The 24499-nt window shown below is 36.9% G+C and overlaps 1 protein-coding gene across 1 annotated transcript in view; it reads left to right on the plus strand.

Annotated features, from left to right (window-relative positions):
- fray (oxidative stress responsive kinase frayed) overlaps positions 1–19064 on the plus strand; it is a 501108-nt gene extending 482044 nt beyond the window's left edge. The window contains exon 18 of the mRNA XM_090389465.1: positions 18653–19064. Within this exon, the coding sequence (XP_090245591.1) occupies positions 18653–18730 (78 nt within the window). The 3' untranslated portion in view covers positions 18731–19064. The remainder of the gene's footprint in view (positions 1–18652) is intronic.
- The last annotated feature ends 5435 nt before the right edge of the window (positions 19065–24499 follow it).

Here is a 24499-nt window from a genome sequence, read left to right on the forward strand (position 1 = left end):
TTATTCTGCATTTGACTATGCATTGTATGACGCTTTGTTCAAGGCTTGTTCTCACACTGCTAAAAGGAAAGTGCTACCTAAACATCCAACGTCGTGGTGGAGTCATGACTTAACCATCTTATGCTGTCGTGTGTTTCATGCTTAGAGAGAACCTTCATTGCAAAAAATTTCAGGTTGCCCTTCACGGCCATAAGGCTAGGAGTGCACAGCCTCCCAAGGTAATATACAGTTATTTACAAATTAAAACAGAAAGGTGACTATACAAAGGAGAGAACTCCTCACAAGAGTTAATTAGATTGATCTGGCTTAACATCGAGATAACAGCACAAGCTCGATCAGACAGAAGCAGATATAAAGATACAGTTGAGTAATGGCTGATTAGTCCTGCTATTGAGAATTTTTTCCTATATCCCTGATCAACAGCAAATTTGTTCAGGTCAGTGTCAAGATTCTGAGTGCTTGAGCATTTTCTGAGGGCGGAACTTGTCCTAGAGATGGAGTTATGTTGAACGTGGGTAGAGCTTGTGAACAGGAACTTAGGGCAGCAGGGGGAAATCCTCCATCCACAGGTATCCTAGAATGAAGGTATTGCAATTATGCCCATTGTCATCTTGACTGTTGCTAGGAGGCATTGGTCAGCAATTAAGGTGAGAAGTCATGGAATCCCGAGAGAATTAGCAAGCTGTGTATTGCAATTCAGAGCTTGAAGATTTTGCTTCCTGCTGGCCCACTTTAGAAGCCAGAATTCTGCTGCATAGAGTGGTTTCTTTATTGACAATGCCGCATGGGCCCAAATTTCAGCAGCATAGAGTAAATGTGGAATGATAACTGTTGTAATGTACCTCACAGTTGTCTTTTTATCAGTAATATGTAGGAGATGTTGCCTTGCTATACACCGGAGTCTTGAAGCACATGTAAGGAGCACGTCTAAGTGGGCATTAAATCAAAGTTTGGAGTCGAACACAACTTCTACCATGATACCTGGACACGGTTGGGATGAGGGTCCTTCTAACTGAAGGCTGGAGTTATGATGGATCAGTGAATGCACCATGAATTTGGTCTCAGCAGGATTGATCTTCAGTCCAGACTAGCAGGGGTAAGATGCGACTGCGGTGAGTGTATTTTTAATTTCCACTTTTACCGGATCTAAGTCTTGACTGGGGATGATAGGAGTGAGTATTTAGATATCATCCACATAGCCCAGTAGACACTGAGTTTGTGCAACCAGCACAGAAATGACATAAAAACAGAAGACCAGAGAGGAAGAGGACCCATCCTTGTAGGACTCATGCAGTGATGGATCTTCCTATATGAAACTTTACTACCCTGTTATGCACCGGAGAGGAAAGGAAGCAAAGTATGAGATATCCTTCTTATCTGGAAGTGATATTCCAGGAGAATGAGAAGTTGATTTACTTAGACAGCATCAAATGCGGCCTCAATGTCTAATAGCTAATTCTTGTCTTTGCTTAAATGCTGACAAGTAGTATTAGCGGTCGCTAGCACAATTGTTGATCTGTTTGGAAGGTAGTAGTGAGGTTTTGGGGGAATTGCTGGGCACAATTGCTGGGTGGGGAGTAAGACCTTCTCCAGAAGCTTTAGCAGGCTTGGAGGAGTTGGAGATAGTTCAATTGTGATGTTCTTGTTTAGGTTGCAATATCAACTGTACTTGAGCTAAAGGTCCAATGAGATAATTTTTCCACTGCTGTGGGGAAATCTGGTTTGAGAGTAACTGGTTGAAGATAACACTACCCGACAAGATTTTTTTTTTTCTTCATTCCTCTAGAGCAAAAGTTGGTTATTCTGGACAAAATATCCTGATTATGAAAATATCGGTCTTTTACTTTTGTCATGTCTGCATCAAAAGATATACACATTTTTTAAATTCCTTGTTTTTATAAAATATCAACATACATGGTTGTAATTATTACACACAATATATGTGACTTAGACATGTTTCCCACTCAATTTCCTTTTATACTCCAGATTGCTTTCCCATTTAAGGAACCAACAGTAATCTCCCATCATGGCAGAGTTCCAGCAACCTTGGTATCGTTTTTCCATTGCAGATATGTCCTAGTGGAAGCACTCTCCTTGTTCATCACTGACATCTGCTAAGTTTTCAGGAAAGAAATCCAGATGGGAATGAAGGAAATGCATTTTCAATGACATTAGGCACCCCATGTTCATGTAATATTTCAGAAAGTTTGTCACCAGTTGCTCATAGTTATCTTCTTTCTGAGGAATCCGTGTACCACAGCCTTGAAAGATCTCCATGCAGCCAGTTCAACATCATTCAGGTTTCATTGAAATTCTTCATCTTTTAGGAGCTTTCTTATTTGAGGACCTATGAAAATTCTTTCCTTCAGCTTTGCATGAGATAAATTTGGAAATGTTTTCAGTAAATATGCAAATCCTCTGCTTTCTTTATCCAGTGCCTTAGTAGTGAAATTCTTAATCAGTCCAAGCTTGATGAGTAAAGGGGGAAGAAAAACCTTTTGTGGATCAACCAATGGAACATACTTTACATTGCTTTTTCTGGGAATATATTCATCTCTCTTGTCCCAGTGTTATACGACGTAGTGTTTGTCTGTTGCATGACTATCCCACAAACACAGTAAACAACAGTATTTAGTGAAACCACCTTGCAACCCAACAAGCAGTCCAATCACTTTGAGATCACCACAAATATTCCAACCATAGTCATTGTACCGTATAGCAGCAAGAATCTGGGATGTACTATCATACGTTTCTTTCAGGCCAACAGCATGAACAAGAGAAATTGATGGTAAAGTATTTCCATTACAAAGCAATACTGCTTTCAAACTTAGCTTTGACACATCAATGAACAAACGCCATTCAGAGGTATTGTAATCTATGTTCAGTTTGTGCATAAGACCAATGACATCTTTGCAGACACACATGTTGTTTTCCATTGCAAAATATCTTGACTCTTCATTTCGCTTATGGTATATTGTAATGTTTGTACCTTTGGCAAGTAAGTTCCACTGTTGTAGTCTGGATCTGAGTAATTCAGCCTTCTCTTTGTCTCTGATCAAGTCACTTAATTCTTCTTGTTCGATGTTTTGAGGGGCCTTTTCTTTTTCTGGCTCATAGTCCAAATCGTGTAAAGTACATGGTTCCGCAACATCTGGTAAAACGATTTCTTCTGTACCTTGATCACTACTTCCAACACCTCAAGGTTTTGGTGGCACAGGTACTGGCAGTTCTTTACTGTGTGGCACTGGCCCAATTGCTGATGGGATATTTGGATATTTGATGCAGTGCTTGCCCTTTTTGGAAATACTTTTTATTTTTGTCATGCAGAAATAGCAGTCATCCAAATGATTCTTGGGCTGGTGACACACTATAGGGATGGCAAAAGGTAATACAACAGATATGTGGAGCCCAATTTTTTCTTGGTCACCGATCTTGCAGCCGAAGTACAATTAATATGCAACTTTTGTGACGTCTATTTGCTTCCTCTGAGTTTTTGTGGTTAAGTGTCCACAAACAGCAAAAGTTGTCTGGGAGATTGATGCAAGTTCTGTGGTTTGTCTTCTCTATTTTAACAATGCATTAACCTAAAAACAGTAAAAGCAATTGGTAAATTTGAACAGAAGGTGAATTCTTGTAGCGTAGTTTATCATACACTATATATTGAACAGTTGAATGGTGTAATAAAATTAATAAAAATACTGACTTGCTGGAAAAGTGCATCAAAATATACTGTATTGCAAGAACGGTAATGATGTACTTGCTTAATTTTTAGCCCAGTAAACAAAACCAACCAAAAGTTAATAAGTTTAAAAATCGTATTTCAAACAGTAATGATATCTTTGTACAGAATCCAGTTATCTGTATCTTAAAACTGAGATGTGATAGGAAATTTTTATGATTGATTTTAAATTCTATACATAAAACATGACCAAAAACAACCGTTGATTTGCTGGAGGTAAAAATCATGCTGGGTAGTGTAATTAAAAGTGGCTGAATAATGTATGGACTTAAGCATGAATTGGGGAACTCCATCACCTGCAGTTGAATTGTTGGCTATGATCAGCTGTTGTTTTGTCATATGAATGGTATATAGCACACCATGCCGGGTAGGCTCCATTGGTAGAGCCAGATCTGAATTTGGTGCAGGATTATGGTTAAATCTTGTGATGAAATCGAGCCACAATTCTGGATAGAGTTGCGGAAAAGTTCAGATTCACTTTCTTATATGGAATTTTCCCTTTAGCCATTTACAGTTAACATACATTTTGATTGCCTGAGATTGCAGGTGGTTGAACTGAGCTGTTGCTTCGGCTAGAAGCACATTTTAAGTTCTGAATTCTGCCAAAGTCTTGTATGTGGACTAATTGTGATTATTTTAAAGGCACCATGTTGATCCAGTCTGTAACGATGTTCACAGCTAATTCTGGGTCACAAGTTCATAAGGCCTCCCAAGGGACAAGAGAGGCAACTCTGATGCAATTGTCTACATCAAGTAAGTTTGCCATTCCTTCCAACGACATTATACGAGCTGGCCAACTGCATATGTTGAGCACCTTAATGAATATCAAGGCCTCAAAAGGCAATATTCCAAGGCTGTAAAAGATCCACTTGGAGAACATTTCTAGCAGGTAATTCTAGCCCTTGTAGTCTGGTTCATTATCTCTCTAGAAACAAGGTTCATCCTCCAGAAATTTACCAGTCTGTTGATTCTCACAGTTTTTTTTTTTTGTTTTTTTGTTTGTTTGTTTGTTTGTTATTTGGTTTTTAGGAGTATTAGCAACTAAGGCCATATTGTTCCGGGAATATGTGGTGGTCATTCCCCGACATTTCCGCATCCTCCCTATTTGGTGGTGACTGGCTCGAACCTCGGTCTAATCAAGAAGGTGCTGCGCCTTCCCACCTGGCTACGGAGGCACACCCGATTCTCACAGTGCCGAAACTTTTACTAGCACTGTCAGTGCAATACTTGATGCACTTCTTACCTCGGATGACCTCTGCTGTGTTCTTCCTATTCATCAACAAATTAGATCTCTCAATAGGGCCTATGTTACTTCTGAATCCACTTCTTGCTTCAGTCAGGTGGAGGTTAATTTGGCAATCTCTAAAATCAATAATAATAGTTGTCCTGAACTTGATAACCTCAAGGACATTTTTATCGAGCAACTACACAAACTCTATCCTTTGTTACACTATAATAAATGTTTGAATGGGGCAACTTTTCCTGTCCTTTGGAAGACTGCATTGTTAAAATTAATTTCTGAACCTGGTATTCCTACTTCTGCTAAGGCCTATCATCCTATTAAGTTATTGTACACCTTGGGTAAAACTCTTGAACAACTTATTGCTGCCTATCTTGATTGTCTTTTTACTGAATGCTCTTTACAGTCTTCTGACCAGTTTAGTCATCATCCAGGGCGAGGAACTGAGGGGGGCCTTGGTTGAACTTCTTTCCAGAGTAAACAACTGCACATTTGAATGTGCTATGGCTATTTTCTTAATTTCTCTTGAGCTTTTGACTCCCTTTGGTGAGACAGCTTTTTTGCTCACCTCAGGGTTGCTCAATGCTCCTCACATCTACAACTTAACGTGCAATTACTTTCTCCACAGTTCTGCCCAAGTCATTTCTAGTACACAGCAACTTAGTCACTCTGTCTCTTGAGGATGCCCACAAAGTTCAGTGCTTAGTCCACTTGTCTGGGATTTGGTTCTAGTTGAGTGTCTTCTCCGTTCAACTCCCAGTGCTTCTAAAATCGCATGTGCCGATGATCTAATGCTTCTTGACCTTGGTAATTCATGATGCCAGTAGCATCATGAATGACTGTGCTCTTGGTCCATTATTAATAAACTTATCATTTCTCGTGACAAGGCTAAGCTTCTTTTATCTTAAGGGCAACCTTAACGTTTTCAGGCCTTCAACTGTTAAACTTTTTGGTCACTTTCTCCCCATGGTTGACTCATAAATTTTTAGGTATTATTCTAGATTGTAAGTTAAACTTCCAGAAACATGTCTTGCATCTTCATGATAAAATAGTGAAGTATACTTCTATGCTATCTCTGTCACATCAATCCTGTGGTATTAACCACCATACCCTTTGCGTTTTGTACAAAGTAGTGTTTATCCCAATTTGTAGCTATGGTACTGGCACCTAGTTTTGATGTACTAAGAAGATTGCTATCCAAGAAAAACTCCCCTATCCAAAGATGTATGCTCTTAATGATGAGCCATTCCTGTTGCACTGTCTCAGCTGCACTACAGGTTTTAAATGGTTGCCTACCTCAGGGCCTCCAAATCGCTTATCAAAGCTTTTGCTATTACCTTATACATGCCATTTCTGTTGACTTTTTTGGACATAACTTAATATCCACTGCAATCCTAAAACCGAAAAAACTCATTACTGGAACCACCTGGTTCAACTGTGGCAAGGTCAGTGATCTTCTTCCAAAGGTATGATCACAGTAAAGTTTATTCCATCCATGTCCTTTGCCTTGCAAAAGTCTGTTCAGTCCTGGTCTCCATATTTTTTTTTCTTCTAGCTGGCCATAGTTTCCTTCGCACTAAACTTGCTATGTGCAACCTGTCTGATTCTTCCCTCTGTAACTGTGGAAGCCCAGAATACTGGCAGCATGTCTTTTCACCTTTCCATATAACTTGGATCTTCATCAACCTCTGTCTGCTGTGTGGCAACCATTTTTCCAGGCAATGAGTCATCTCTCACTTGGACTCCAAAGAAAAATTTTATCTTCTGCAAGATTTGCACATAAAGCACTCAGACGTGGGCAACTCATCAGTGTTGCTTCAATTCCATGAGGTACTCCTATTTCTGCTCTGCCTCTAGTCCGGGCCATCATTGCCATTTTGTGATTCCACCACCTTCAACTTGGACAGTTCCTAATCTTACTTGTACAATGCTGAACGATCACTGGTTTCCTGTCTCCCGCAGGCGTCAGGCTGTCCCTGAGGTGAGATCATCTGCTGACAGGTTATCCTGTATAGAATCTTTATCTCTTCCCTCTATTCGCTTTTAATTCGTATCTTTTCATTTTATCCATCTATCAAGTGTTTACTTTATTAATTTTTTATTTTTCCTTCTTCTTTTACTGTTCTTTCCTCTATTATTGTTTCTCATTGCTGGAACCAGTCTTGCACTGATGCAGGATTTTTATTTTATTTTATAAATTTTATAAATTTATCTTTATTTATTTATTTTTCTTTTTTTTGTAGTTTGCTATCAATGCCTTATATTTATTTCATTTTTCTTAATTTTATTTTATTTTATTTCACTTATTTATTTTTAATTTTTTAATTCCTTTTTTTAAATCACTTATTACTTTATTATTCTATTTCATTTGCTCATATTTTGAATGGTTTTGACATTCAGTACATGACACTTGAGGTTTGCAGCAATTCACGCTCAGTTGTGGCATAGACTGGTATCGGGACATACCTCCCTGGTGCTTGTTGCTTCTTGGTTGCAAAGAGCCTGAAACAACATAACAACATATGCACATCACAAACATAGCATTTCACACATTTTTTGTCTTTCGCAGAGTTTCTATATCACCACAGTGTATCACCAATAAGATGAGGGAGGCAAGGGCTAAGAGAGCAAAGAATAGGGACAAGGAATTTTTCATGTATGTGAATACAACAAAGAAAAAAGCTAATCAGGTCAGACCCTTGTACACTGGGTGTGGAAAAGTGTTAGATAACCCAGCTGATGTTGTGGGTAAATTGAATAGGAACTTTGGATCGGTCTTTACTTGAATGAAAGACCCTTCGTGCTGAGAAGCCGTGTGAGTGAAGCTGAGCCATATGAAATTAGCGATGTCATAATTACAGATGATTGTTTATTAGAAAAACTTTTGTGCGTAAAGGTAAGGCTTCCGGAGTTAATTGCATATACCCTATAGTATTGAACCATCGAGATTAATTATGAGGGCATCTTTGGACTGGAGAGACATTTGGATTGGAGAAGTGCCAACATTATCGCCAATGCATAAAAGCAGTTAAGAGTGAAGTTGGTAACTACAGACCATTTAGTCTGACTTCATTGGTAGGAAAAATCGTAGAGGCAATGATTAAGAGTGCAATCCACAGGCATTTAGATAGATATAGCATTCTGGAACACGCAACATGGCTTTGTTTTTAAGGAAAAAATCATTCTTAACTAAACTAGTTCAAAACTGTTTTGACGCAGTTGCTCATGAGCTAGATTTAGGGAACATTTTTGACATAGTTTGTTTGAATTTTAGCAAAGCATTTGACTCAGTCACTCGTGAGAGGTTACTGTATAAGCTTGAAGAAGTTGGGATACTGGTAAGATTCTAAGATGGATTGGGTGGTGGGTGGGTGGGTGGGTGGCTGCAGGGTAAAAGGCAGAGTGTTCTGATTAATGGATATTCTTTAGATTAGTGTAGAGTCAGAAGTGAGGTCCTCCAAGGATCGGTTCTTGGACCAACATTGTTTTGGATTTTCATAAACAATATCAATGTTAGGATGTGAGGCTTGATGTCAAAATTTGCAGATGACTTAAAATTTGTAGAGTAGTTAATGATCGGTACCAAGCAGTGCTCCTTCAGGATGACTTGGACAGGCTGCAAAAATGGTCAGAAAAGTGGCAGCCATGTTTCAGTGCAGCAAAATATGGTCTATATTTTCCTGGGGAATAGCAACCCCAAATTAAATTAATTACGTAGTAGGATTGAATTAAAAACAGCAGAGGAAGAAAGATATCTGGGAATTATAATGCAGGCAGATATGAAGTTTCTAAATGGTGTAAACAGACGGCTAGCCATGGTGTCCTTTCAATGATTTATCAAACATTATCCTGTAGAAATATTGAGGTTATAATCCCGCTGTGTAAGGTAATTATAAGACCATATTTGGAATACTGTGTTCAAGTATGGAGACCTCATCTGAAAAAATACACTGAGCTTCTTGAAAAGGGTTCAAAGACAGCCAACTTAAATGGTGAGATCGACAGAAGTATGACCGTATGAGGAAAGGTTATGTGGGCTACAGAACTTGGCAATCAAACACATCAGAGGTACATGATTGAAGTTTATAAGGCTCTGAGAGGGACTAGTAAAATGAATGAAGGTGGAATTATGTTATAGAATTCCAGAACTAGGTGTCATAAATTCAAACTACAAGGCTTGAGGTTTAGATTAGATTTTAGGAAGTTTTCTTTTAGCAAGTGAGTTGTTGATTGCTGGAAAAAGTTAATTGCCCTCACAAGTAGTTGAGGGGTGGGGGTTTTTTTTGCCAGTGCAGAAAAAGCCTGTGCCTTCCTTGCACTATATGGCAAATACTATTACTTGGTACACAGTTTTATTTGTTCTTTGCATGTGTTGAGGTTAGTTTATATCAGGAGTGGCCAACTTAATTTGTGATGCAATCTACTTTTTTCCTTCAAAATGTGCCGTGATCTACCATCTCAAAAATTTCATTGCACAAGGTGCACAAATTGAGGGATGACTGTGTATTTAAAATTCCTCGTGATTGACTGAAATTAAATCCACGATTGACTCGTTGGCCACCTCTGGTTTATATGCATGGAATAGTTTATTATAATATATATTATTATAATTTTATAATATTTTATAGTTTTTAAGTTTATATAAATGGAACATTTTTAATAAAATTCTGAGTTTTGTTATTATTTGTGAATTTTTTGGAATATGAGGAATTCAGAATGTTGTTTCAAAAAATTTTGAAAATTATGGCACATTGGATGCCCTCCCTCAAATATAGGCAGCAGCAACAGAAATTTATTCTTTGAGATGTTATATAATGATGCTGCTTTATACAAACTTTGCTTATATAATTCTGTTACCATGTACCATTCTATTTTTATTTATTTATAATAAATATAATATTTATAATTATATTTATTATCTTATAAATATGAAAAATGGAATACAGTAACAGCTTTGTTGTGCGTGCACGCGTGCGTTCCAGCAGCATAATTAGTAAATTTTATTTTACTGGAAATAATAGATATAAAAAATAAACCCAACAGATGTAAAAAATGCATACTTAAATTTTTCATTAAAAATATAAAATTACTTTTAATTAATAAGTATTGCAATCCAGTAAAAGGTTTCGTATGAAATAAGCATAATTGAAAGGTATTCAAATTTAAAAAAAAGAAGACAATTTGGATATTGCTCCTCAGTATCTGACTATATTTCCTGAATGCTATCCATCCAAGATTTATTCTTCTCTTGACCTCCTGCCATTTATCATTATTACAGCTAATTACTTGTCCAAGATAAGTATATGAATCCACCTTTTCAATTTCTGCTCCTTCAATTATTATATCCCTTTCTGTGGCATACTTGTTCATCACTACTTTTGTTTTAGCCAAATTCATGTTTAACCTGAAATCCTTACTAACTCTGCATAACTGATTAAGATTTTCCTCTAATTCTTGGGGATCATGGCTTATAATCACAGTGTCATCTGTGCAAATTGTAAATGGTCTAAGTACTCTCTATTCACATCCAAGTGGTCAGGAGCGGGAGTGCAGTAGCACATAGTCTTTGAGTAGACCAGGATTCAAGCCCCTGACTACTAAATACAGTCAATTTGTCAACCTGCACTGGACCATCATGGCAGATTATGGTCCATTTCCTTCAACATAAATTGTTGAGGAGGCTTCCATCCTTCAGAGGATTGATAATGGCTGCAGTTTACCTTATATTGAGAACTTTTTCTCAATTTTAAATTTTCTATTGTCTTTGTCTAGTTGAATAAAGGAGGTAGTGTTCTCATATATTTGCTTGAAAATCATAATGTATGGGATGTTTATGCCTTTTCATAATCCAAAAATGCCAGGCATAATGGCGTTTTATATTCTATTGCTTTCTTTGATAGCCGCGATAGTACATGAAGGTGATACATAGTTGAGAATCCTCTCCTAAAACCAGCTTGCTGTTTTGGTTGATTCTAATCTGTTAGTAATAACCTTGTTAAGAACTTGTAGATGTAAGACAACAAGCTAATTGGTCTATAATTTCTAATTTCTGATTTATCTCCTTTCTTATGCAGCAAAATTATGATTGCATTATTAAAGGTGTCATGCCTTTCCTAATGTGTTTTGTGAAAAGGCTTACCAGTTTCTGAGCCATGTCTCTTCCTCCTAATTTTAATAACTCTAAAGTAACTTCATCTTCACCTGGAGCTTTTTGATTCTTCATTTTCTTCAATGCATGTTCTACCTCATCAGGAAAGATATCAGGTATGTCGTATGTGTTGCTAATTTGTGATACATCTTTCCCACTGCTGGTATCATTCCCTTGCTCCTTATGAAGCAGCACATCTGTGAAAAGTTTTCCACGGCATTTTTCATTTGTGTGACTTCCCTTAAGTTGTACAGAAGGAATGCAGATGACTCCCCAGTGACTGTCTGCTTGTGTTTCAAGTAGTGAATGTATAACATTCCCACAGCACTTGCATCAGTTGGTGACTTAAATTAATTCTCCTTCAGCTGTCCTAAGGTGCAGGCACCACCTTGTTGTGTTACCCACATTTGCCCTTAACTACTACTTTTTAGTCTTCTGTCTTCTGCTATTTGAATTATGCCTTCTCTGCTATTTATAAGTACACCAGTACCATTCTTCAGATTTGGTATCATTTGTCTTTCTGTAATAATGCTCATGACTGCTGCTTTAAGTCCTTTGTTTTCCCTTAATGCTTGTTCTACTTTTCTTGTGTTAAATTTTCTTATGCCCTATCTGAGTCTCTTTCTAATGGCTTTGCACAACTCAGTATACTCTATTTTATCCTTGTTGGTGTTTATCTTGCTCTTCATTTGTGGTTTGGTTCATCATGACAAGTGTCACCGGTAGATGACTCTCATCATCAACCGGTGAAATACCACCACTTTGCTTATTGGAGGCTTGAAGTGGTGCAACCCATGTTTAGTCTCTAGAGCTAAGTTCCAGTCAACCCTTCCCTTTCTTTTCCATCATGCAGTATGATTGATGACTTTTGGGGTTATGATGAACGTCATGGCGAGATCCAATATTCCTTACATTTCGAGGGTACAGCTCTAAAACGGTGTTCGCAGGCCGGCCGCTAGTTAGTACACCAGACCGAACCTATTGGTAACTCTCTAGGAGGCTTCCGGATCAGGTGGTGTATAATCTTGCTACCTCTACTCTGCCAGATAGTGACTGGAGAGAGTCTGAGTAGTGTGTATGTGGGGAGCATTGTCGAGGCCACGTTATGTCAAGGATCTGGATATATTCTTACCACGTGTACGCCATATCCAAAAATTTCATTACTTCGTACAGCATGTCCCACACACTTTTTCTTACTATTGAATACACCATGAATTGTCAAACTAATAGAGCAAGCTTATCTGCGAAAAGATCTAAACCTCCCAAGCACTTCCTAATTCATTTCACAAATATACGTGGTCTCAATTCTAATCTCAACGATGTCCATTTCCACTTGCAGTCTGCCAAACCCCATGTACTTTTTCTGACAGAATCTCAGTTATCGGTTGATTCAACTACTGCTCATCTCAGATGACCAAATTATTTGCTGTATGATTCCTTTCGCCTCAAAGGTGGTACTTGTGCATATGTCCGTTCTGATATTCCCTGTCAGAGACTTGGCAATTTGGAATCTCCTCTCTTTGATCTTCTCTGGCTTAAAATCTCTACCTCGTTGTGTCAAATTCATCTGTTGTCTCTACCGTTCTCCCAACTCCACTAATCACATGGAGCTCTTTGACTTCCTCTCTTTGCAACTTGACTTTCTCCAGTCCAACTTTCCTAACAGTGAGGTAATTTTCCTTGGTGATTTTAATGTTCACAACTCCAGCTGGCTACCGTTTTCTAGTCATACCGACCCAGCAGGTCGAGATGCTGAGGCTTTTGCAATTACTAATGACCTAGCACAGATTGTTCATTTACCTACAAGAATAATGGACAATCCTAATCATACAGCTAATACGCTTGATCTTATTCTCACAAACAACCCTTCTAAGTATACAGTCGAAGTGAGAGGTCCTTTAGGCACTTCAGATCACAACTTGGTGATTGTCTCTTCTCCAATGGAACCTTTATCTCATGGCTATTCCCAACCTCTTGTTGTTTGACATTACAAGAATGCAAAATGGGATGACTTGCGAGACTTTTCTTCTTTTCCTTGGTCAGATTACTGTTTCAAAAGTTCTGAGGTCAATGTTTGCTCAGATCGTGTCAGTGAAATTATTCTTGCAGGAATGGAATCCTTTATCCCACACTCCACTTTAAAATCTCGTCCTTTATCTAAACCTTGGTTTTCCAATAAATGTGCTAAGGCTGTTCAAGAGAAGAATGTTGCATATCGTAATTGGCTTGTTTCTGATTCTCCAGTTTCATTTTCTGCCTATACCAAGCCACGCAACAATTGTAAAGCAGTTATTAATCAGTCCAAACCAGAGTTTGAACAGGCTAAGAGTAGAAAACTTGCTTCTTGCCCTAATGGTAGCCAAGCATTCTGGTCTCTTGCCAAAGCTATTGGCCGCGACTTTTGCCCATCTCTGCTCCCACCTCTATCCAAACCTGATGGTTCTGTTTTCACTTCAGCCAAGGGTAAAGCTGACCTGCTAGGATCATATTTTTCTTCCAGCTCATGTATTAATCATCTTGGTAAAACACCTCTCACCATTCCCAACACGCTCCATTCAATGCCTCCTGTGGCCTTCCGTCAAAAGGATATCAGAAGGATTTTGATGAATCTTGATGCTAAGAAAGCTCCAGGTCCTGATGGTATTCTCCACTTGTTATCAAAACCTGTGCTCCTGAACTTACTCCTATTCTTTCCCGCCTTTTTTCACTTCTTATTCCAAAGGTGTTTTTCCTTCTGTTTGGAAATTTGCTCATATTCAGCCAGTTCCTGAAAAGGGTGACAAATCCCTCCCATCCAATTATCGTCCCATTGCAATTACTTCTACTCTTTCTAAAGTAATGGAGAAATCAATTAACCGCCAACTCTTAAACTACCTAGAAACCTTCGTTCTGATCAACGATCGCCAGTATGGATTCCGTCAGTGTCGATCCACTGGTGATATTCTGGCTTATGTTACCCATTTATGGACTAATTCAATGGAAAAGTTTGGTGAAACACAAGTAGTTGCTCTTGACATCTCAAAGGCTTTTGATCGTGTTTGGCATAAAGGTCTTCTAAACAAGCTTCCATCTTATGGTTTGCCAACTGTTTTTAGTAGTTGGTTATCCAATTTTCTCTCTGATCATTCACTGAGGGTGATGGTAGATGGCTCTCTGTCTTCTAACTTCTCCACTAATGCTGGTGTCCCCCAAGGTTCAGTTCTTTCCCCCCACTCTTTTCCTCTTGTATATTAATGACCTTCTTCCATTGACTGGCAATCCTATCCATAGTTTTGCCGATGATAGCACATTGCATTCCACTTTCCATTTTGAGCAACCTTGTCCTGCTCAATCAGCTTCAACTTCTCGAAAATCTGCTACCAATTCCTTAAATGCTGATCTTCAGGTAATTCTCCTGTGGGGCAAAGACAACTTAGTTGATTTCAACCCTTCTAAAACTGTCTTGTCTTATATCTCGCAAAAAGGATTCTTTTGCTTCTATGCTTATCTTTGTTGACAGTCCGATTTATAGGTAAGTTGATATATCTCTTTTGGGGATTACCCTGACTTCTAATCTCTCTCTTGGCACAAGCAGATTACAAATATTGCTTCCTCTCCATCTAAAAAACTTGGTTTTTTCGTTCTTGGCGTTTTTCTTCCAAACAGCTGCTCACTCTGTATAAATCGCAAATCCGCCCTGCCATGGAATATTGTTCTCACATCTGGGGTGATGCTCCCAAAACCTCTCTCAGGCTTCTTGATTTCATTCAGAAGAGGGCAGTTAGGTTAATTAACGACTCATCTCTAACAGAGTCTCTCCACTCGCTGTCTCATAGATGTACTGTTTCTGCTGCTTGCCCCTTCTACTGATACTTCCGTGGGCACTGTTCTTCTGAATTGGCTTCTGTAATTCCCGCGCTCTCTTTCAAAACAGTCTGAACATGTGCCGCCACAAGCCAACATCCATTTACTGTCCAACTTCAAACCCACAGAACCAACTTTTCATCTTCCTCATTTATTCATTCAACTGCCGTTTTCTGGAACAACCTTCCTTCATACGTATTTCCTGAAAATTACAATCTACAGAAGTTCAAGTCCAATGTCAACAAATATCTTCTTTCGTCTTCTCAACCTCCAACCCAAGCACGGTACTAAGTACTATAGGTTCTAATACCTCTCATGTTTGGGGTTCACATTAAAAAAAAAAAAAAATTTTTTTTTCCTTCTTTGGATTTCTTTTTACCTATAGGTTTCTTGGGCTTTATCACTTTCAGAAAGTTGTATTCCTTGTCGATATCTTGGTCCTGAAAAGTCTGCAGAAGCTCAAACTTGTTCCTAGGTTCCAGTTCATACTGCTTTTTCTCCTCTTCTGTTGTCTCGAAGACCTTTGTTATTATTTACTCGGGTCAGTTTTTCCTTTCTTTTCTTACATCTACAGTATATCAAGTGTGTCTTACTATTCTGTGATCACTTCCAACATTTACCTTGTTCAGGACAGTAAATCCTACACCACATAAAATTGATCGTCTAATCAATCAAACCTAACATTACAGGAGATAAAGATTTTTAAATAAAATAATGAGAATACAAATATGTACCTGCCAGCATGCCAGTTTTATGATTGAGAAACTGTTTGTTTGTATGTTTGTGTGTTTATTTATCAAACTGACCCTTATCTATATTTTTGCAAAGTGCAGATTTTCTTTATTTTCTTTTCACTAAAAATAATAAAATTGGGTTTGCTAGGTTTCAAAGTGATGAAGGATCGGTTGACTTTATTGTTGGGTGATAACGCAGCAGGGGATTTAAAATTAATACCCCTTTTAGTTTATTTGGAAGAGGACCAAAGTTTTCTCCAAAATCGACACATTTTTCTTGATTAAATTAACTCAATTTAGATCAATTAAATTCATGATTTTAATTGGAATTTTAAGTTTAATTTTGATACGTAAGTAGTTAATATTTTGAATATTAAATATTTTGACCGACATTTGTGCATCTTGTCACTACCATTTATTATTGATTAGGAAATATCCTATGGCACTGACCACAACTCACAAATACATATGTTACCTTATGGGAATGCGGCACTTGCTTAGCGCAGATTCACTTTGCGCTCTGTTTTTCTGGAATGAATTATCAGCGTTAAGCGGGGGTCTCCTGTACTGAAGAGGTCACAGCTTCCAATCACTGCAAAGAAAGCAATGAGTAGGAGGAGCTAGGGCTGTCAGTCACTTTGCAACAATTGATCAGAAGGGGTACCAGATTATAAAGAAAGACTAAACCAAAATATGTTAAATTTTTATTTTTTCTTTTTCTGAATTTCTGCTTAATTTTGTTAATGAATTGGCCATTAGGTGTGCCTTGATAGTCTGTATTGCAAAATAAAAATGCAGTCTGTTATATGCAGCATAGTACTTGTGTAGTGTGTAGCTAATTTTAATAGTGCCTTTCAGTAAGATGACAAAATAAGTATAACTTTTTCAATTTCAAGCAGTAGGAAATATGATGTAATCAGACATAAGCAAATAAATAATAATGCAATGCAGTGCAAAAATAAAGAAATGCAAAATACAGCGAATTCTCTTACTTTATGCGTGTTTAAATTACATGAATTTAAAATAATGCAGAGAAACCATATTTACAGAAAGCACCATGAGAGGGGGGGGAGTACATACCCAAACAGATATTCAGTCTTGACGAAACAAGTTTATATTGGGGAGAAAATGCGTGATCGCACTTATATTTCTATTGCTGAAAAGAGTGTGCCTGGCTTTAAGACAGCAAAAGATCGGCTAACACTTCTGTCTTGGTGCTAATATGGAGGGTCATAAACTGAAACTTGTGTCCGTTTACCACTATGAAAGCCCTTCTGATCTTAAAAGTTACAAAAGATGAATAATAATTTATTTATTTTTGAGTACCAGTACATGGTCATGCATTACTGTGTACTGGTACTCAAACCCTAAAGAGTAGATGACTGCTGTTATTTTTAGAAGTTATCTTTGATCTTAGTTATGAACAGAATTGTAAGTGTATTTCAAGGCAAAAGGAATTCCATTCAGCATCTTACTTATTCTTGATAATGCCACAAGCCATCCACCCAGTATTGTTGATGTCTGTTCCAATATCAAGGTTTCTTTTTTTTTTTTTTTTACCTAGCAAGTAGAACCTCAATACTCCAGCCTATGGACAAACATGATTAAATCTTTTATCAGGGTAAACAGCTGTTTTAAAGAAAAGTAACGATGAGAGCAAAAGAGAAAACCCAGTTTTTTAGATTTAGAGGAAGCAGTATTTATAATATGCTTATGCCAAGAGAGATTAGAAGTGACGGTAATCCACCAATAGAGATATATGACCTTGCCTAGAAATCAGAGTGCCCTCAAAGAGGGGCGCCTCTGTAGCCAGGTGGGAAGGAGCAGCAGTGCGTAGCACACACTTCTTGATTAGACCGGGGTTCGGGCCTGTCATCACCAAATATGGAGGATGCGGAGAGGTCAGGGAATGACCACCGCATATTCCCGGAGCAATATGGCCTTAGTTGCTAATGCTCCTAAAAACCAAAACAACAACAGCCCTCAAAGATAAGCATAGGAGCAGAAGAATCCTTTTTGTGAGATATAAGATGCAGTGGCCGGCCTGCAAAGACAGTTTTACACCTTTACTTCTGAATGTAAGGAAGATGATCTTGTAATGATGTCCATGATAACCTTAAAAGACATCAATCATACTGCATATTGTATTTCATAACCAGATTGCTGATCCCAAAAGAATAAAAACATACTTCACTATGGTGGGGTTTGTTATTTAATATTGATAAATAAGAGTGATAGAAGATTAGCCTTTCTTAGACAAGATTGAACATTAAATTTGCTTATTGTTAAAATATTTTAACTGGATATTAAATTAACTGTTATATGCACAGCAGAAATTCAGAAACAATCATCCTTTGATTGGTCCACAAAATTTGTCTTACTGTATGTACTTAGACTGATTTTATATTTTATGCTTATTAATTTTAACTGTATTAAATCAAACCCCACCCCATCGTATGTACCTTTAACCTGCTTATAGAGGTTTTACAGTATGGTAACTTTCAAATTAACAAGTTTATTTTTGAATATCCCTCCCTTTTTCTTTAGTTTTTTTTTTTGAAATCATTATTTATATTTTCAAATTACACAATTGTAATTGCTTTCCTGCATTTAGTTATTGTTTAACTAAAGTTTACTTTGAACATGAATCAAAAAAAAGGAAATGAACTCAGTTTTGTAATTTGAACTTTTTTTTTTTTTAAATATAATATTTCAGTGATCAGAAAAATGTACAAAAATGAGATTGTTTTTAAAATTATAAAAGAAAGAATAATCAAACTAATTATCCGAATTCTACTACTCAAAATATTTTTTATTATTATCATTATAATTCTTTCTCTCTCTCTCTCTCTCTCTCTCTCTCTCTCTCTCTCTCTCTCTCTCTCTCTCTCTCGCTCTCTTTCTCTCAGAAATCGCTTAATGTAATAAATTGTTATATCTCTCTTTAGAATCCAGGCCCAAATCCAATTGAAGTGCCAGATGACAAAGCACTGATAGGTTTTGCCCAACTATCAATCACAGATTAGCACTTACTTTTGCAGAAACTAGGGAGCCAATAATTATAGAATGCCTGCTCAAGGCTACCATGTTTTCAGACTTCATATGTATGTTCTGTTCAGAAGTGAATTGCACTTCATTGGAAGGAACCTTCCTTGAGTTACTTGTATAGATACATGTGTGGGTGCTACTGTAATATATATGGAGTCTTTGTAAATGTCACTATCACATGATAGGTGTCCTTCGCGAACATGTGGACTTCATGAAAGCGTGACATTGCCAGCTTTTTTTTTATTTAATCATTTTCACCTGGAGCAAGCCAGTGCTTGATCGACAGCATGGTTATTGTATAGTAATTCATTTATACTGCTAAGAACTTGTATTTAAGTGAGAATAAATCCTCTGCAGCATCATTAAGTGTACATTTCTTGTGATTGTGCATGTATGTGCACCCACACTTGTAAACTGCCATAAACAGTTAAGTAAAGCAGAATTTCATCTATACAGAATATTTTACAATGGTATGTTGTACATGTATACACAGATGTGAGGCTCCTCTGTAGCCAGGTGGGAAGGAGCAGCAGTGTGTAGCACACGCTTCTTGATTAGACCGGGGTTCGAGCCCGTCACCACCAAATACGGAGGATGTGGAAAGGTCAGAGAATGACCACCGCATATTCCCAGAGCAATATGGCCTTAGTTGCTAATGCTCCTAAAAACCAAATAACAAACAAACACAGATGTTAATTCTGTTAGTAATGATCAAGTGACATTTAACGGAATATTTACCTGCATATGAAGTACACCTAATTCTGTTTTTGTACGAACTTTTTTTACACGAATTTGATTTAACACGAATTGAAAATAAAAATTTCATTCTCTTTCTACGTGAGTCATTTTGATTTAACATGATTTCAATTAATTTTTTTTGCCTAAATTCTAAGAAAATTTTTTTTTTAATTTGTGGCATATTAGTGTCATTTCTATTTTACACGCACCAATAGATTGGATAACAGCTAGTGTGTGCATTTTGAAACATGTGCTTTTGTTTACCAATGTGTACGTCTAGATATCTATGAATCATCAGCGTTTTTATTGAATTTGGTGCACATCTACGGTATTTGTGCATTGTATCTTCGGAAGACATTTAGTAGTACGCTCTATTTCAAAGTGAAAGAATCTTTAGTGAAATTTGTGCACATAAAAATTTATTAATTTTGCCGATAGTCAATAAATTGTAAGTTTGCAAATTTTTCATACCTTTTTTTATTAATTATAACTGAGATATTTTTCGGTAGCCCTTATATAATGTCGAATAATTCGCCTATTACCAAAATGAAAAGGAAAGCGATTTCTTTGGAACTTAAAATTCAAATTTTAGATCGTCTTGCAACTGGACAAGGGGCTACGTCTGTAGGAAAGCATTTTGGTGTACATGAAGCTACCGTAAGAACTATTAAGAAAAATGAAGCTCCATTAGGAAGTCAGTATGTTCTGGAACAAAAGTAAGTGTTAATTCATCATCATATACAAGAGATATTGTCAAGGAAAAAATGGAAAAGGCTCTGGTAATATGGATAGAAGACCAGTCACAAAAAAAAGTACCAGTAGATGGAAATGCCATCAAGCAAACAGCACTAAGAATTTACAGACAGATTAAAGAAAAGGAGCCAAGCACTTCATCTCAATTAAACAGAAAGTGAATTTTCTGCGAGTACAGGTTGGATGACAGGGTTTCTTAAAAGGAATACTCTTCATAATATAAAAATTAAAGGTGAAACTGCATCTGCAGATGAATCGGCTGCTAATGTATTCCCGCAGGAACTTGCAAAAATTATTGAAGATGGAGGATACACCTGATCAAGTGTGGAATGCAGATGCAACTTGTTTCTTCTGGAAACGAATGCCGAACAGAACATATGTAGCCAAATCGCAGAAAACTGCTGGTGGTTTTAAGGTAGCTAAGGATCGTGTGACCTTATTATTTTCCTCTAACGCTTCAGGAGATCATATGTTGAAACCACTGCTGGTAAATCGAGCCCTAAACCCACGTTCAATGAAAGGTGTAGATATCAATAAACTGCCTGTTCACTGGGTGACTACTGCTATCTTTATAGAATGGTTCAACAAATGTTTCGTCCCAGAAGTCAGACGTTATATGAATTTGAAAGGTCTCGAATTTAAAGTTCTTCTGATTCTTGATAATGCACCCAGCCATCCTGTCTTGGAACACCCAAACGTACAAAATTTATTTCTGCCACCTAATACGACATCTTTGATACAACCAGTAGACCAAGGTATAATTGCGACAATTAAAACATACTACGTAAAACGAACATTCCAACACGTTTTGGACAAACTGAATGATGAAACACTAACAGTCATTGATGTGTGGAAGAAATTCTCAATTATGGATTGTATCAATCAAGTTGGATTAGCGTTAACTGAATTAAAACCAGCAACTTTAAATGCGTGTTGGAAAGCAGTTTGGCCACAATGTGTAAAAAGCAAAGATCCCATCATCCTTAATACGACCGCATTTCCCAACATCATTACAATGACACACAAAATTGGTGGAGAAGGATTCGATGATCTATCGTTTGAAGATATTGATGAATTGTTAACCGACAAAGCCATCATCCTTAATACGACCGCATTTCCCAACATCATTACAATGACACACAAAATTGGTGGAGAAGGATTCGATGATCTATCGTTTGAAGATATTGATGAATTGTTAACCGACAAAGCCATCATCCTTAATACGACCGCATTTCCCAACATCATTACAATGACACACAGAATTGGTGGAGAAGGATTCGATGATCTATCGTTTGAAGATATTGATGAATTGTTAACCAACAAAGCCCTAAGCGAAGATGAAATATTAGAGATTGTCCTTGGGACTCCTTATCCCACAGAACGTAGTGATAATGAAGAAAATGATCCTGTTCTAAATGCAGATTTAATAAAAGGAGGTCTGGAACTGGCCAGAAAATTAGGTAATCATTTTGTCAAACATGACCCTAATGAGGAACGCGCTGAGAAGTTTCAACTTGAACTGAAATTGTTGACAGCCTCTTACAGAGAATTATATAACGGCCTAACCAAAACACGAACACAACGATTAATAACTGAATTCGTTCGTAAAACCGGTGAAACATCAGCACCAGAGGAGACTCGTGCTGATTTTGCTCAAGAGATCACAGAAAGAATTTCATTAATAGAGGAAGAAGACAATGTCCACAACATTTCTAGTGATAGCAGTGATATTCCAGTCATACGCAAATGTATGCGCCGTTTATTATCAGAAAGTGAAAATGAATAAAATTTTGTTATGCGTAAAACAGATTTTTTTTGTTCATGAAGAATTCATTTCATATGCGTACAAATTTACTTTAATACATTTTCATTACATATTATTACATGTGTATTTTGTTGAAATAAAATAATAAGCTTAAAAAGAATATTTTTATGTGTTTTTTTTTTTTTTTTAATTATATTTACTGATTTTTTAGATCCGGAACCAGTCTTCTTTTCTTCCGTAAATACAATGTATTTTTTTACACGTATTTTTCAGGAACGTATCTATCGTGTAAAAACAGAATTAGGTGTATATCAAACTATTCTTTTGCTGAGTTTACAGTTCTCTTCTTATGATATTTTCATAATTTCATAGAAAATATCTTATGATTCATAAGATATTTTCTGCATTTCTTAACTCAGTTACCACTTCAATATCATGATGTTGTTGAGTTTGTTAGTTAAATAGCATAATATACCATCATACCTTTTTACTGCTAGTAATGTGGCATGCAGTATTACTAATTATAATTAGTTATAAGTTTCACAAATTATAATAACAGTGAAAGGTTATGCATAGTATATTCCTATAAAAATCCCTAATAACTTTGTATTCCAAAATTATTAGAGAATATTGATTATTAAATAATAGAAAGTGTTCTTGAAAATTAGCATATAGTTTGAGCTTTAAATGAATGCCATTCATGTTATTAATCATTCATGAACATGATAAAAATACAGTAGAATCTGGATAAGAATTTTCCAAGGGACTGGAAATTTAGAACCTTACAAGGGAAAATGTCATAGAAGGGAAAATGATTTAAGAGTATGAAATATTGGCTACACAAATAATAATGAAAAGATGCACATACAAAAGTTAAAAATAATTACGTATTATTTCAGAATTTATAAATATTTTACTCTGCCTATGGAAAACACTTTTAAACTGAGGATTTCTAATTGCTTAACAGTCTGTTCATTAAACACATTACCAAGTTGGAAGAATGAGCCCCTTTGGAGTTTCAACACTCCTTAAAGGGTTACAATTACAATAAGACAGAGCAACAATCCACTAACTAATTCAGAACTGTTCACAACCATCAGAACTTAATGGCAAATGCTTCACGTGGTCAACACTATCCAGTTATGGATATCGATGAAAACAATTGCAGTATGTCACTTCCATTATATTAAAATGTTTATACTAAAAAGGTTTTGGTGCTGAAAACCTCAGACTATGGAAAATTCACTAATCGAACAAGTTAGTACCAAGCATCATTTTAGTTCATAGTAAATCACCGACTGAAGTAAGTGAAATTGCATTGTTTCTGTTATATCTCATATTGTGAATACCTTCACAAGTTTTGAGAATTCATTGGTGAAATGTTACCTATTCTCAGTGGATACCACCATCCAGGAATGGTGGTATCCACTGAGAATAGGTAACATTTCACCAATGAATTCTCAGCAACACTTCACCAGTGGATTCTCAGCTGATACCCCCCCCCCCTCCCCGGGTGGTGGGTATCTGCTGAGAATCCATTGGTGAAGTGTTGCCTGTTTGAGAATCCACTGTCGAAGCTTTGTTTATTTGACATAGTTCAATATCAGGGCAACTCATGAGGCATTCGTAATATGAGATGTGACAAAAACTGCCATTTCACCTACTTTGGTGATTTACTTTGAACTAAAATGATGCTTGGCAATAACTTGTTCAATTACCAAAATGTTTGTATTGTTTTATATTTTTTTAATATAAAAATAAAGAATTTCTATATTTAAAAAACTTATTAAGTGAGAAAATATTATAATAATACACTGTGTATTCTTTATCACGAACTTTTTATGAAAGTAAACATTTTACCTGGGAAACTTCTTACGGGAGAAAATAATACATTACAGTATATAGAGTTGAAATTGGGAATTAAGAAACCAAACCTAGTATAGGGGAAAGCTTATGTGGGAATTTTTTTATCTGGAGGTCTACTGTATATTCTCACTACTTTGGGGTGCCTCCGTAGCCAGGTGGGAAGGAGCAGTAGTGCGTATCACATGCTTCTTGATTAGACCGGGGTTCGAGCCCGTCACCACCAAATACGGAAGATGCGGAAAGGTCAGGAAATGACCACCGCATATCCCGGAGCAATATGGCCTTAGTTGCTAATGCTCCTAAAAACCAAAACAACTCACTACTTTGAACACAGCAAGTAGAGTGCAAAACATGCTAAATATTTATAACACTGATTAGTAAATGAATTACTAATCAGTGTTATCCACTTCTCCAGTTACCAAAAGGTTTTTGCCACGTGTGTGGCAGAAACCTTTTGGTAACTAGAGAAATGGATATCTTGAGGGCAGTGATCTTGGATGTGCTCAGAGCTGGTTTATGCCGGCACATAAGATCATTACATTACATGCCCTTCGGCCTTACCAGTTGAAGCGCATGTAATGTAGGCGTTACCGTGCCTGTCTGTATTACTGAAGCGGTTGTATAT

The sequence above is a fragment of the Mastigoproctus giganteus genome, chromosome 1 (genome assembly GCF_048544385.1).
Source record: "Mastigoproctus giganteus isolate SK-2022 chromosome 1, ASM4854438v1, whole genome shotgun sequence".
In the NCBI taxonomy this organism is placed as follows: Eukaryota; Metazoa; Arthropoda; class Arachnida; order Uropygi; family Thelyphonidae; genus Mastigoproctus; species Mastigoproctus giganteus.